The sequence below is a fragment of the Arvicanthis niloticus genome, chromosome 21, assembly GCF_011762505.2.
Source record: "Arvicanthis niloticus isolate mArvNil1 chromosome 21, mArvNil1.pat.X, whole genome shotgun sequence".
In the NCBI taxonomy this organism is placed as follows: Eukaryota; Metazoa; Chordata; class Mammalia; order Rodentia; family Muridae; genus Arvicanthis; species Arvicanthis niloticus.
Window position 1 is genome coordinate 40,157,619 of NC_047678.1, and position 14,122 is coordinate 40,171,740.

The 14,122-nt window shown below is 45.8% G+C and overlaps 1 protein-coding gene across 2 annotated transcripts in view; it reads left to right on the forward strand.

Moving 5' to 3' along the window:
- Positions 1–702: 702 nt before the first annotated feature.
- The window catches only part of Wdr48 (WD repeat domain 48), a 29,507-nt gene continuing 16,087 nt past the window's right edge, over positions 703–14,122 (forward strand). The window contains exons 1-7 of one of the 2 annotated variants that reach the window (XM_034484559.2): positions 703–809; positions 7,775–7,915; positions 9,019–9,097; positions 9,951–10,033; positions 10,117–10,246; positions 11,955–12,043; positions 12,504–12,605. In XM_034484559.2, coding sequence (XP_034340450.1) covers positions 762–809; positions 7,775–7,915; positions 9,019–9,097; positions 9,951–10,033; positions 10,117–10,246; positions 11,955–12,043; positions 12,504–12,605 — 672 coding nt within the window. In that variant the 5' untranslated portion in view covers positions 703–761. Of the gene's footprint in view, positions 810–956; positions 1,170–7,774; positions 7,916–9,018; positions 9,098–9,950; positions 10,034–10,116; positions 10,247–11,954; positions 12,044–12,503; positions 12,606–14,122 lie in introns of those variants that run through there. The other variant, XM_076917742.1, reaches the window with a different exon arrangement.

Here is a 14,122-nt window from a genome sequence, read left to right on the forward strand (position 1 = left end):
CATCTCTCCAGCCCCTTTGCATTTTTTAAATTAGTTTACAAAAGTAGTGGGTTTCTATAGGGGTTATAGTACTTTGGTCATGTTTTTGCCAAGCTGATCATTTAAAATCTATTGTCTTCAATATAGCAGGGTCTATGCTAACATCTCACTGAACATCCTAAGATCCATAGTACCAGCTGTACAGGCACAAGTCTGTAATTCTAGCACTTGGAGAGTCTGGGTAAGATCCTGGGGGGGTGGGGGGGCTGGTGAGATGACTCACTGGATAAAGGTGCCTGCTGCCAAGCCTGAGTTAGAATCTCAAGGCCAACATAGTTGGAATAAGAGGACTGACTACCACAAGCTGTCCTCTGACATCCGCAGTTTGAGGTCAGCCAGCATAGGGAGATCATGCCTCAACTAACTAACAACAACAAATATTTAAATTATTTTAAAAACCTATAAATATGGACGTGGTTCAGCGGTTAAGCACTGGCTTAAATGGCTGGGGTACACCTCTCTTGAGCGCTTCCCTCTGCATGAAGAGGCGCTGGGGCGGTCCTGGGGCTCAGGCACACGGAGGCAGACCAGGACCGGTCCCTGGGCTCTGGCTCCATTAGCACCACCGCCCACACTTTGCTATTTCTCGGCAAGCGCGTTCCCTCGCAACCAGCCCGGAAAGCCTACGCCCTACCTACCTTCTACCCAACCAAAGAATAGGGCGGGACATCCGCCGGCGCCGCGACTCTCCCGGAAGTGACGTCGGAGTGTCAACATGCAAGATGGCGGCCCATCACCGGCAGAACACAGCCGGGCGGAGGAAAGTGCAGGTATGGCGGCCCGGCTCCGCGGCCTTGGCGACGCTGCTGTCGGGTCGGGTCCCCCCGCGGGCGGGCGGACGCCTCGGGCCGCGACCGGTGGGGTTCGACGGCCGGAGGATGGCGGGGCGGGGCGCAGCGGCGCGAGGGGTGGGGCCGCGGCGCCAACGGCCTGAGGTGGTGGCGGGCGGACTGGGCGCGCGAGCCTCACGAGCGGCCGCGGGGAACCCGCCGTCCCGGGGAACCGCCGTCCCGGGGCACCGGGCCTGCGGCGGCGCCATGGGCCTGCTGCCCGCTCATCTGCCTCTGCTCTCAGCCGCCTTCCTCCGGAACAGCCGGGACCCGGCGGCGGAGGCCGCGCGGCGCCCGCGGGTGGGTGAGGCCGGGAAGCGAGGGGCCTTGCGGGGGTGTGGCGGGGCCGGGTCGCACGTGGGTGCTCTGCGCTGGAGGAAATGACAGTTTCCCTTCGTTTGCAGTGAGCTTTGCCTCCTTCTTCCACCGTCCTCACTATGCATCTTCAGTCTTCCTTTTTAGTCCTAGTCTCCCTAACGTCGGGATCCCCAGTGATGAGTTCGCTAACCCACACTGTGGGTGCTTTGGGTTTCCCCACGTCACTTTGGATTGGTGTACGTTTGAGTTTTGCTTGCTGCCTTTTGTGCTGGGGATGGAGCTCACTTAGCTTAGTCCTTCCTGTCCTGAGGAAGGTCCAACCCCCCTGCAACACATCAAACTAGGCCTGGTTGGTACCTGCCTTCTAGCACTGGCGTGTGTTTCTGTGGTGAAGACAGAGGAATCAGAAATTCAAGGTCATCCTCCAGTACGTACCAAGTTTGAGATAAATCAATCTGGGCTACTTGAGACACACAGCCTCAAAAAAAAAAAAAAAAATGCATTCAGTCATTAAATGTGGACTGAGTGCATAGATTCGCCTAAAAGAAGAAGAGACTGAACAGTTAGCAGTCAGTAAACACTCCAGATTGAACTCAGTGTTCAGAAGTGAGGGCCAAAGGTGAGTAACCCCAGCATAAGGCTGTAAAGCTGTGACATTTTCCGAATAAGTGTCCTCTTTGTACTGTACGACTGCCTCCATTTGTTGGCCCTGTGTACTCACTAGATGGTTGTTAAATGGTTTAAATTGGGCTGGGGAGATGGCTCAGTCTGGTAAAAAGTCTGTAGCACAAACATGTGAATCTGATTTTATGTCCCCACTTAAACATCTCTATGCCCTCACTTGAAAAGAAGCTTAACATGTTACTTGGTACTTGGAATCTCAACTCTATGGAGGCAGAAACTGGAGTGTCCCTGAAACTTGATGGCTAGCTAGTCCTGCTGATTGGTAAGCTCCAAGTCTCGTGAAAAAAACCAGGTGGAGAGTGAGCAATGAGGGAAGGTACCCAGGCCAACCTCTAACTTCCACTTGCATGTACACACATGTGTCTGTGTGTGCTTATACCTCTACGTGCGTGTGCACACATGCACACACAAATAATAAATATGTTAAAGTATGAGTGAAGTGACAAGAATCTAAAATTCCCTTAGCTTTCCCTGAGTGGGTACTGGTTTTCTTTTGAAGGCACTGAAATAACCCCAGCCTCCAGGCCAGGGAGTGAGAACACCGATTCTAACTAAGTTGTAACTTAGTCATGTTCCACGCACTAGGAGGGTGGCTCTTCATAGAGTAAGGACTATCGGTTCTTTCAGTTTAGGGGTAAAGTGTTGGGGGCCAGCTTTTAGCAGAAAGCAGCTATCAGCTTTGCAGCCATCTTGAGCCATATACCTTGACGTGAGATTTGTTTTACATCAGCCTACAACAGCTGAGCACACTCTGATAATCTTGGTTTAGATACCTTGGGTGTGTGATGTTAAAGGTGTGTGAGATTAAAGGTGTGTGAGATTAAAGGTGTGTGATTTAGAGATCAGATTTAGAGACAAGACCTAAGGGCATGATTAAAGGTGTGACTTAGAGGCATGGCTTAGAAGTGAGACATATAAAAGGCAGAGACAGAACAGAGAATCAGACACAGCAGAGAGAAGACAGAGAAGCGGGCACTTGGAAGAGAACTTGGAAGAAGTAACTTTGAACTTGGAGGCACTAAGAACTAGAACCTTAGGACTTGGGACTTGGAGAAAATGAGACACTTAGAGGAAGAGAGACTGAAGAATAAACGGGATTGAAACACACTCTGTCTGGTCTCCATTCCTCGCGAACACCCTCACACTCTCTCTTGCTGAACCCCGACCCGTGGACTGGAGCGGCAGCTTGGGCCGGGATACAGTGGCCGCCTGAACGTGGGGCTATTGCGGTTCTCAACAGTAAAGACTTAAAAGGCAAAGGCTGGCAAGATGGCTTTGGAGGGGAAAAGTGCTTGCTGCCAAGCCTGAAGACTTGAGTTTGATTCCTGGGACCTACAAGGTAGACTGTAAGAGCTAGCTCCAAGTTATCCTTTGATTCTAGGGGTATACACCTCAGTGTAGACCATGTGCCTGCCTTTCACAGGGCCCTTCTGTCCTTAGCATCTTTAAAAAAAATTTTTTTAAAAAAACAACACACACAACAGAGAAGAGTGGAGAAGAAAATAGATCACATCAGGTGGCAAAAAAGAAGTGTTTGAATAAGCTAGATGTTGGCCGGTGCGTCTAGACCGAGGGAGGAGCTCATTCCATGCTTAGCTGGCCAGAGAATAAGGCTAGAATTTGGTGTTTAGCACTTTGTTCAACAGCAAGCCGATTGTGATTAGACACTTATTTCCTATAAAGAGCTGAAATTATCCTGCTAAAGAGAATGTGTGCAGTAGGTACAGAGCAATGTTAGACGCCTCGGAGACTGATTTCATCTACTGCACAGAAGGGATGCATGCATGTGCATTGCAAGAAGAACCCACAAGTGGTGCAAACTATACATTGTAGTTGTCCTCACTGTCTCAAGAACAGCAACTATGTAGTGTCCTGTGTCACTTCTCAGCCTGCTCACTCTTTATACATTAGGGTCACTTTGTCTTCCCTGCAGGTGAGGATCCTGCCCTGTGTGTTTTAAGTTGTCTAGGATTCCCGACTTCTGCCCACTAGATGTAATAGTGCCTCACAAGCCGTAACCTCCAGGTAGAAAGTTTCTTTTAAGGGTACAATTGACAGTGGTTAGAGCTATGCCTGTGCTTTTCCAGCTTGCTACCTGACGTGGCTTTTTACTTTAAACAGAGCCATAGCATTTTCCAAACAAAATGTATTTTCATCTAGTAGGTTGCTTGGCAATTATCCAGCAAGACTAGTTCACAGAAACAAGATTTAGGCGAGGTTTGTCCTTTAGGCACTTGTTGCTAACCCCTGGTTTAGAAGAAGGCAAGCTAGAGCGTGTCCTAAAGAGTTAGTGTCTGTCCATGTATGTGAATGTAGACTTGGGTATACCATAGCACACGTGAGATCAGAGTAACTTCTGCTGTCCAGATTCACTTTCATCTTGTTTGAGACAGTCATTCACCAGGGCATGTGCAGTTGGCTACCCATGAGCTTCCAGGACCTCTGTCATCCCCACCTCCCATCATACTATGAAAACACTGGGATTCCAGATGTGTGTTGCTTCACCTGGTGGTGTGTGGTGTCTGGGAATTCTGCCTCCTGCTTAATGTTTGCAGGACAAGCAAAGCTTCTTACCACTGAGCCATTTCTCCAGCCCTAAAATACTGTTTAAGAACCAGCTGAAATAGAGTTACAAACAGAAACTCATAGCTTGGGACAAGACAGGAAGAGCAGATGTAAGATAATAGTTATATTTGGCTTTCCTGGACTGGACTAGACTAACCTACTATCTGGAAGCAGCCTTGCTCAGGAGCTGTATGCTCCTATTAACAGGATACTGTGGTGACAAAAGTCGAGTTAGGTTTTCTGTGGATAGAGTGCACAGTGAGGAGAGAAGGGAACTTTTTAGGGTGTGATGATGTATTGCACGGGTGAACTGATTTGTCACAAGTATCTATGGTGTGTTTCACTGTAAATTTTACATGAGCATATATATATATTATATAGTAAAGGTAAAAACATCTAGACAGTGACACATGCCTAAAGTTTCAATAGAAGTGTCATTGATGTGCTGCTTGTTTGAAAGATGTGAGAGGATAAGATGAATCAGATGAATAGATGGATTCAATAAGGCAAATGTCAAAAGTGTGAGCTGAAATGTACGTACAGTAGGTGTGTGCTGTGTAATTATATCATTCTCTCAAACAGCAGATAGACTCTAAAGGTTACAAACCGATCATAGTCGGCAGTAGAAGAAGCAGAATGGTGGTGCCGGTGGTTTGAGACTAGACTCAATATGCCTGGCCTGAAACTCAGAGACTGGCCTACCTCTGCCTCCCACATGCTGGGCTTGAGGGCCTGTGCCACCATGCTGAGCAGAAGTGAAATTTTTGTTGTGGGTAGAGAAGGCCTCACTTGAGAAGGTGACCTGAAAGGCTTCGGCAACAATCATGAAGCCATCTAGCTTGAGAACATTCCAATGAGAATATCCAATGCACATGTCCTGAGGTGGGAATGAGGCCTGTTTGTGGAGCAGAAAAGAGACCTGGGTCAGAGAAAGAGGAGTAGTAGATGCTGTCAGAGAAGTGGCTGCAGGCCAAATGGGGGTGGCCTTCATGTCCTGCAGTAAAGTATAGGTGGGGTGAGGAACCAATCACACCCAACAACCCCCTCACCGTCAGTGATGTACCTGGCAATTGGTGGGTACTTACTTAGTAATTTTTTAGAGTATTAAATCCCAGGCCTGGGAGATGGCTCAGCAGTTTTAAGCACATACTGCTCTTACAGAAGACTCTGCTTGGTTCCTAGGACCCATGTCAGGCGGTTCCCACAACCACCTATAACTCCCAGCTTCTGGCAGCCTCTTCTGGCCTCGATAGGCAGTATACTCACACATGCACAAATGCATACATATACCCATAATTAAAATAAAAATAAAGGTCCGGGTTTGTTTCTGTCTTTCTGTGTCTAGACTTTTTTTTTTTTTTTTAAAATAACCACAATGAGTTTATTGGGATGATTTCCTGCTTATCTTGATTCAGGGGTTGTTGTTCCTGGGGAGCCCCCTTCTGAGACCCTGCTTCCTCTTTCACAGGCTGGCAGAGAACAGTGGAGGCCAACACACAAGACTAGCATTTGTTCATGACTAAAGACCTTGGGGGGGTTCTAGTGTCGTCCTGGACATCTCACAGTGGGAACTGGGGCTCTGCCCCAGGCCCTTGTATTTCTTCTGCTCTTGTGAAACAAGAGGCACATTCTGTCCTGCTGGACTTGAATAAAATTTAATGTGAAATGTCTTAGGAACCAATCACTGTATAAGTTCTACTTTTCCCTTTAATGCCAACATAGAAATGTTTGTAGAGTAAATTTTCTAAATCTTCATTATTATTGTTGGAGTGGGGATCACATGCCGTGGTACCTGCAGAGGTCAGAGGACACCTTTGTAAGTGGATTCTCTCCTCCCACCTTACTTAGATTCCAAGGGTCAGATTCAGGTTTCCAGGCTTGTGTGGCAAGCACCTTTACCTGATGAGCCATCTTGCCAGCCTAATGTATGGTAGTGTAGCCATTTCCTTATTAAAGATATTGTTTCTGATTTTCATTGTACTATAATTTATTGAAAAAAATAACAATAGTAGAAGCTGGGGATGGTAGAGCATACTTGTAGTCCCAACATTTGAGCAGCTGAGGTGGGAGAATTAGGAACTCAAGACCATCCTGAGCTATATAGAAAGTTTCAGGCCAGCCTGGGCTACATGGTGAATAATATTAAAAGTTATGAAAATAGTAAGAGAGGTCCTTTCAAAAGTAAATAGAAAGAGATAATATGGATTATATAAAAGACAAAGGGTCAGTTAGAAAATTCCACTGTCCAAAGATGGAAGAACACTCAAGAAGAACAAAGAAACAGACACAACAGTATCCACACAGGCCTCTTCTGCAGACATGAAGCACCACAACTTCTAGATTGAAAGTGCTTTCTAAATGCACAGCAAAGGACAAAAATCCAGAAATGCCAAACACAAGAAGATTCTAAAAGCTTGGGGGATAGCCTGGGGTAGGGTAAGGTGTCCGGGAGAGAAGACAAATGAGGTCTCGTTGGTAGACACTGACGGTGTAGAGTTTGGTGGTGACAGTAGGTGCTAAACTAAAGGAGCTTTGTACACAGACATCCATCTTTGTTTTTATTTGTTTGTCATGCTTGAGACAAAGCCCAGGCCTTCGGCATGTCAGGCAATTCTCAATCAGCCCTCAAATCCAAACTTCTTTATTTACTTCAAGTGTGAGGGTAGAAGAGAGACCTTTCCAATTATGCAAGGACTTCATCACCTCCTGTACATTTTTGCTCTTCAGCCATGAGTGAGGCAAGCTGCTCCGTCTGCTTTTGGGGCTTTAAGGAAAGCTTTCTCTAGTGTTCTGTCGCCCATGGCCTTTATGTGCACTGCAGCCATACGTGCCACGGAGGAGGATGTGCTGGGATAAAGCATTCAGATGTACAGCACAGGGCGCCAGCCATTTCAGTCTTACTTGTAAGGGTCTACAGATCTTGTCCTGGGTCTACAGATCTTGTCCTGTGTCTGTCAGCCAGTGAGAGGCAGATCAGGATTGGTGGGGGTGGCTGCTGCTTCCCACGTTTCCTCTATTTTCTGACTTTTTTCCTCTATTATCCTGCCTCAGTGGGATATTGGGTATATTCCAGTATATACTGTTGAAAGGTTGGTGAAAATGGATGAGACAAATAAGGGCAGAGAGGAGGCCTGAGGACTTAGGTGTCTGGATCACTAGCCACAAACAGACTTGCTTATCTTGAGCCAGGCTGTCAGTAATGCTATTCTTCTCAAGCGCTTCAGTTCTCCTGAAGAAAGATAAACACAAACTACATTAGCATGAAGTTAGTTTAGTGTTGGAATTGGCACTAGTAGGCTACGCCTCACCGTGGCTTGGCTTTTGTTGGCGCCTGTCAGGTTTCCTATGTAATTCGAGATGAAGTGGAGAAGCATAATCGAAATGGAGTCAATGCCCTGCAGCTGGACCCAGCACTCAACAGACTCTTCACGGCAGGTCGAGACTCCATCATAAGAATATGGAGTGTCAATCAGCACAAGGTAAGGCAAGAGTCTGCGTTTGCGTTGACTCCCATCTTGGACCAGTGGCTCTGTCGGCTGGAACTTCTTACCTCAGTCCTGGCTTTAATCTCTGAGCACCGAGCTTCTTAATAGATTCTATAAAGACATCACCAGAGTTCTGGAAGCCTGTGAGAAAACGCCTCCAGGAAAGTTTCACAAGTATTTTTACTTAACTCAGGGGTGCCATAAATTAGTTTGCTCTAAGAGTTCCCTGCCACAGAGGAGTAAAAATATTCAGCTGGTGTGGAATGAGCACTTTCCACAGGATTTTGGCTTAGTTATGAATCTGAAAAGTCTCTTGATAACAGTGCTGAAAATAGAAGGACAAGATGTGGAGTGTGTAGCTTTACAAAAGTGATTAAGGACCTCATCACACGCTAGGGTCTTCCTGCCTAATGTGGTAGGTGTGAAGCTGCAAAGGCTACTCTCTCCTGCTCCTTAGGGCTTCCCGAGGCTTTGCTGTTTCTGTTGCAGTGCTGAGCATCAAGTTCTGGGCCTTGTGCATGCTGGACAAGCACCCTACCACCACGGGCCTACACCTCAGTTTTGAAAGCCTCTTGCTAAGCAGGGAGGGGCACGGAACTGCATAGAAAGGGAGAGAGCTGCAATCAATGGGAGGAGCTCTTGGGCTTTTTGAAGGTTTCATTGTGAATGATGTAGAAAACAATGTGGGGGGTACTTACTGACCTCTTAACTGTGCCTTGTCCCCTCATGCTCGCCATGATCTGAGTTTTCAGTCTCTCTCAAGACTGTTAGCACTTGAGAATCCTGATGGCTAAATGCCTGGTGTGGCAGTGAATTGGAGCTCAGACGCACTTCAGAGCCCTGGTGCCGGAGCCTGTTTTCTAAGTCTGTCTTTTAGCCTGCTCTACAAACCAGTGTTCAGTGCAGAATGAGGGCACTTGGCACAGCCACCAGGTAAGGTTTGGCGAGCAGACTCCGTCCAGCAGGCCTTAAGCTCTTGAGCAGATGATGGCAGTGTCAAAAGCATGAAAGTAAGAACTTGTCTTTGCCTTTGCACGTCATGGGGACTCATGTTGAGGGCTTTGCTCTGTAGTAAATTCTGTGGTTTTCCATTTCAGCAAGATCCATACATAGCATCTATGGAGCACCATACAGACTGGGTGAATGATGTCGTGCTCTGTTGCAATGGGAAAACGTGTAAGTTCTTCTTAGGCTTCTTACATTTTAAAATGTTTGATACATTTTTCTTTTTTTTTTTTTTTTTTTAAATGTAAATCTTTTGTGTGTGCCCATTTGGATGCACATGGAAGCCAGAGGTTGATATCTGGTGTCTTCTATCATGCTACACCGTAGTGTTTGAGACAAAGGCTCTCACTGATCTAGAGTTCACTAATTTGCTAGATTGGCTAACACCTGAGCTTTTCAGGTCTGGAGTTATAGTAGGTACAGGTGTGTGCTTCTACACCCAGCTTTTTATGTGGGTGCTGGAGATACCTGATGCTGAAACGGGAGGCAGGCAGTGAACCATGCCTGTAAGACTTGTGTTAAAAGCACAACACAGATGCAGAAAAATGCACAATCGCTGACACCACAGTAAACTATAGCAGAGTGCTAGTAACCAAGTGCCTTCCTTTCAGTCATTTGACATGATCACTACAGTTTTACTCAGATTCTAACTGTAGATAAATAGACCCCCATACTGTGCCTGCGCTGTGTGCGTGTGCGCGCGTGTGTGAGTGTGTGTGCGTGCATGCGTGTGTGTTTTTAGTATGACCTTTTTCTTACTATAGTAAGCTTCATTTTTTGGTTCTACAGTCTGCATAATTATACTCAAGTAAATTAAGAACTTTTTACCTGGGAGATTAGAATAGTTCATTTAATTAATTAAAATCAATAATACGTATGTACATTCACGTATCTCTCTGAGGCATTGTTGAGTAAGTTGTGGTAAGAACTTTTGAGCATGCATATGTAAACAGTTGCTTAAAGTAGCATCCGTTTGCTGGAAGATAATCTTCAAGTTGCAAGACATTCTCTTTGTCTCTTCTAGTAATATCTGCTTCTTCAGACACAACAGTAAAAGTCTGGAATGCACATAAAGGATTCTGCATGTCCACACTCAGGACGCATAAGGTAATGTCCACACTTCGGTCTTCCTGTCATGTTGGGAACTCAGTTCTTACCGTATAGATCATAGTGTGTCTGTTCTGTTACAGGACTATGTAAAGGCCTTAGCGTATGCCAAGGATAAAGAGCTGGTAGCATCGGCTGGGCTGGATAGACAGATATTCCTTTGGGATGTGAACACTCTGACAGCACTGACTGCCTCAAACAACACCGTCACAAGTAAGGCATTTGCAACAGCTCTGAAAGCCATCTAAGTTGACATAAAGAATGGTTTATATAATTTCAGTCATACTTTTGCATCAAGACAGTGCTTTATATTTTGAGAGTACTTCTGCATACAGTTTCTAGTCTGAGTGTGATTGAACTAGGAGCTAGCTCATCACTGCACTGTAAACTTAATACCTTCTCCAGCTGGAACATGTCTAACCCATGTGCATGTGTATATGTTGGCTGCATGGCTAAGGTGTGAGTTCCTGCAGGTAGAAGAATCTGTGTGTTACCACATTGTCTCTCATGGCATGTCCCTGCCCCAGACACACATAACTGATGTTTTTAAGAAGGTGATATCTGGCAATGCAAGCTCTTTTCTGACTTCTAAGTCTTACTGTATTTACAAGCTTTTTAGTTATTGGCCACAATGAGAAATACCCAGGGAAAGAATGTTTCCAGTAGCAGCTGAGAAGGGCTTTTGGAGTAACTCGAAGGAATCCAGCAATTCTGGAAAAGCCAGGGTAGGTAGGGTGCTTCTAGAGGAAGTGTAGAGACACTCAGTGTGGCTGCTTGATAAACTCTGGGTCAGGTTTACACACAGCTAGACTTGAAGTTCAGCACTGCATTAGGCCAGCCTATGGGAGCCTCCAGGCTGAAACTCTGAGGACTTCTTATAGGAGCAGAGTCTGCCCTAACCTAGACCAGAGGAGGTGTTCAAGACATAGTGGTATGTGACTTCAGTGTGTGACTCGGGTGCTCCCATGGTGTGGCTACAGAGTTAGAATGACTTAGTCTGTTCCAGGAAGAGCAGATGGAAAGACCACTGTTTATACCGTCTTCAATGCTTATAACATTCAGTGTTGTTTTGCCCAGAAGTATGCGTACATCTAAAGAGTGTCTTTCCCTTGTTTCCTTGGAGATTTTTTTTTGGTTGGTTGGTTTTGTTTATTTTGTTTTTCAGGGACAAAGCAGGTAAGCCCTGACTGCTGTATCCTTGCTTCCTCCCCACCCCCCACCCCCCACCCCCTATCCCCTTCCCCCTCCCCCTTGTAAGGCCTGCCTCTGAAATACGGAAGGTCAGAGACATGGACTTAGTGACATAGATTCTGCCTCAGCTGGACTTGCTTCGAGGCTTATGAGCATAGCAACAAACTAGTAATAGTTAACGTTTGCTGAATACTTAGAAGCAGGTGTTCATAAGCCCTCACATGTGCTAACTCTCTCACTCAGGGATATTTGTGAATCAGTCACTGAGGAAAGAGTTGTACTTTGGCTTCCAAATCAAAGGGCATGGACATGGTTCTTGCTAAAAGCGTTGCCTTGGATTTTTGTTTGGGGTTTGGTTGTTTGTTTGACCTGATTTGTATGTGAAATGTTTTTTTCATTTGTATTTTCTTTGAATAATATAGTGACTGATGGGTTCAAGCCCATCTTTGGAAATATACTGCTTATGTGGGTCAATTTTAAATGGCAGCACAGTTCAATTTAGCAGATAGATATTAAGCACTTGCACATACTCAAATCCAGAAAATAAAAAAACACTAATTTTGATGATACTTTGGAATTATCTCTATTATAGATAGATTTTATTTTCTTAAAGTATATGTAAAGATAAGATTTTTTTTTTAAGTCAAGTGTGTAAGCTTGTGACTTTTGCTGACAAGTTGCTGACCACCTGGTGATTTTGTTAACATTGAACTCCCTTTATCCTCAATAGCTTCTTCTTTAAGTGGGAACAAAGATTCCATTTATAGCCTGGCCATGAACCAACTGGGAACAATCATTGTATCAGGGTCCACTGAGAAGGTAAGAGAGGCCTTGCCAATATCTCTGAACCCAAGAAAATGGAGTCATTGCATCTGTTCAGTTCTTAAACACATACACAGAGCTCAGTGAGGTAGCATGTGTAGTCTCATCACTCAGGAGGCTGAGGCAGGATGATTGCTTGAGTCCAGGAGTTCAAGACCAGTCTGGGCAACACAGCCAAATTCCTGTCTCAAAACAAACCAAAAAATAAAAATAATAAAACACCTGTAATTTTGTCTAGGGGTGATTAAGAATTATTAATTGCATGTGCATATGGTGATGGGGCTGTGTGGTTTTGGCATTAGAGAAGTATTCTTAAGTGTGCGGACAGCATGCACTGGCTACAGCAGCATCTCCTCCAGAATGTGATAGTTGGCATTTGATATAAAAGTCAGGGGCTTTCAGAAGCTGGGTGTGTCCAGTCCGGTTTATCTAATACTCTGTAAATACAAACTGGCAGGTTCTAAGAGTGTGGGATCCGAGAACGTGCGCGAAACTCATGAAGCTGAAAGGACACACAGACAATGTGAAGGCCCTGCTGCTGCACAGGGATGGCACACAGGTGAGGGCCGTGATGTGTGGCCTCAGCTTCCCACTCTAAACATGGCTGGAGAGCTTGATTGAACTATAAGCTACACGTGTGATTTACATCCTACTTTTCAGTGTTGAGGATACTAACTTGTGGCTCAGTAGTTCAGAGCACTTGTTGCCTATGCAAAGAACTGGAGTTCCATTCCCCACTTACAGTCTGTAGTTCAGAACCTTCTGTGACTTTAGCTCCAGGAGCATCCAGTTCCTTCTTCTGGCCTCTGTGCAGGCAGGCCTGGTGCTGGAAAAGGAACTGAGAGTTCTACATCTTGATCCCGCAGGCAGCAGAAGGAGACTGTGTTCCACTGCATAGAAGACCCCAAAGTCTGCCCCACAAGTGGCACACTTCCTCCAACGAGGCCACACCTCCTAATAGTGCCACTTTTTATGGCCATCCATTCAATCACAGGAGTCTATGGGGGATACTGCTTTTCAAACCCCAGTTTTGAAAGTTTTGAAAAGGCAGTTTTGTTGTTGCTATGTTATCTGTAGGTTTAAGTCTCTAGTAGTGGTCTCAAAAGCCTAGTGTTCTTCCTGTCCACTGCAGTCTTCATCATTTCTTCTTTATGAGTTGTAATGTGCTTCTGTGTGAGGTGATTTAACTATCAGATGGCGACCCCTTAAAGTCAACTTTATTTGCTCTAAGCTGTGACTGCAACAGGGCTCAGTTCTGAAAGCTACCTGTTGGGTCTTCAGCTGCAGTCACCTGCCACCCACAGGGTTTTCTGTTCATTCAAGTCCCAAACCTATCTTAGAGGTCTGGGATCACAGCATCAGGCAACTTCTCCAATAGTAACCTGGTCCCTACACACAGGTGCCTCCTACTCCTGTCATTGGGAGACCAGTAATGCCTGAGCTGTCTGAGTAAGTGTGGTTTAGCGAACAGTGTGGGGCTTTGCATTGTCTCTGAAATCATCTCTTGTTGGACATCTCACATCTTTAGCCAATGGAAGAGAGGTGAGGATGGAGGGTGAGAAATGTTTTGTTGGTTCTGCTAGCTCCTACAAGATAGCGGGTACTAAGGGGGTCCTTGGGTAGGGAGGGGTGTGTACAATAACAGGACATTGTTAACTGCCTCATGCTGTGCTGTGTGGAAATGGCTCTTTAAAAGCCATTGTTCTGTTCTCACTGTGACTTGCTTCCCTAGCAGTAGAAGGCTAGCTGCTGAGAGATTTTTCTGTGTTATGTATTTCTTTGCTACAACATCTGTGCTTTCTCCTCTGCTTCTAGCTGTGCAGTCTGCATCTGGTCCTTAGCTGTTGCACAGTATTAAGTTAAGTGGACTTGCAAAACACTATCTTTGCCAGTCCTTGCTGTCTGTAGACATATGTTCTAGGATGCAGGACTTGAGCTTTCCTGAGAGTATTGCCACCTCAGAGGAGTATCTTCTTCGACATAGGGAACCCCTCCTTGGGCCTGTCCCATGTCCCAGCTCTCCCACGTCCAGGTTGGATCAGTCCTTCCCTTGTGAGCTAGTTAAAAGAGGAGAAT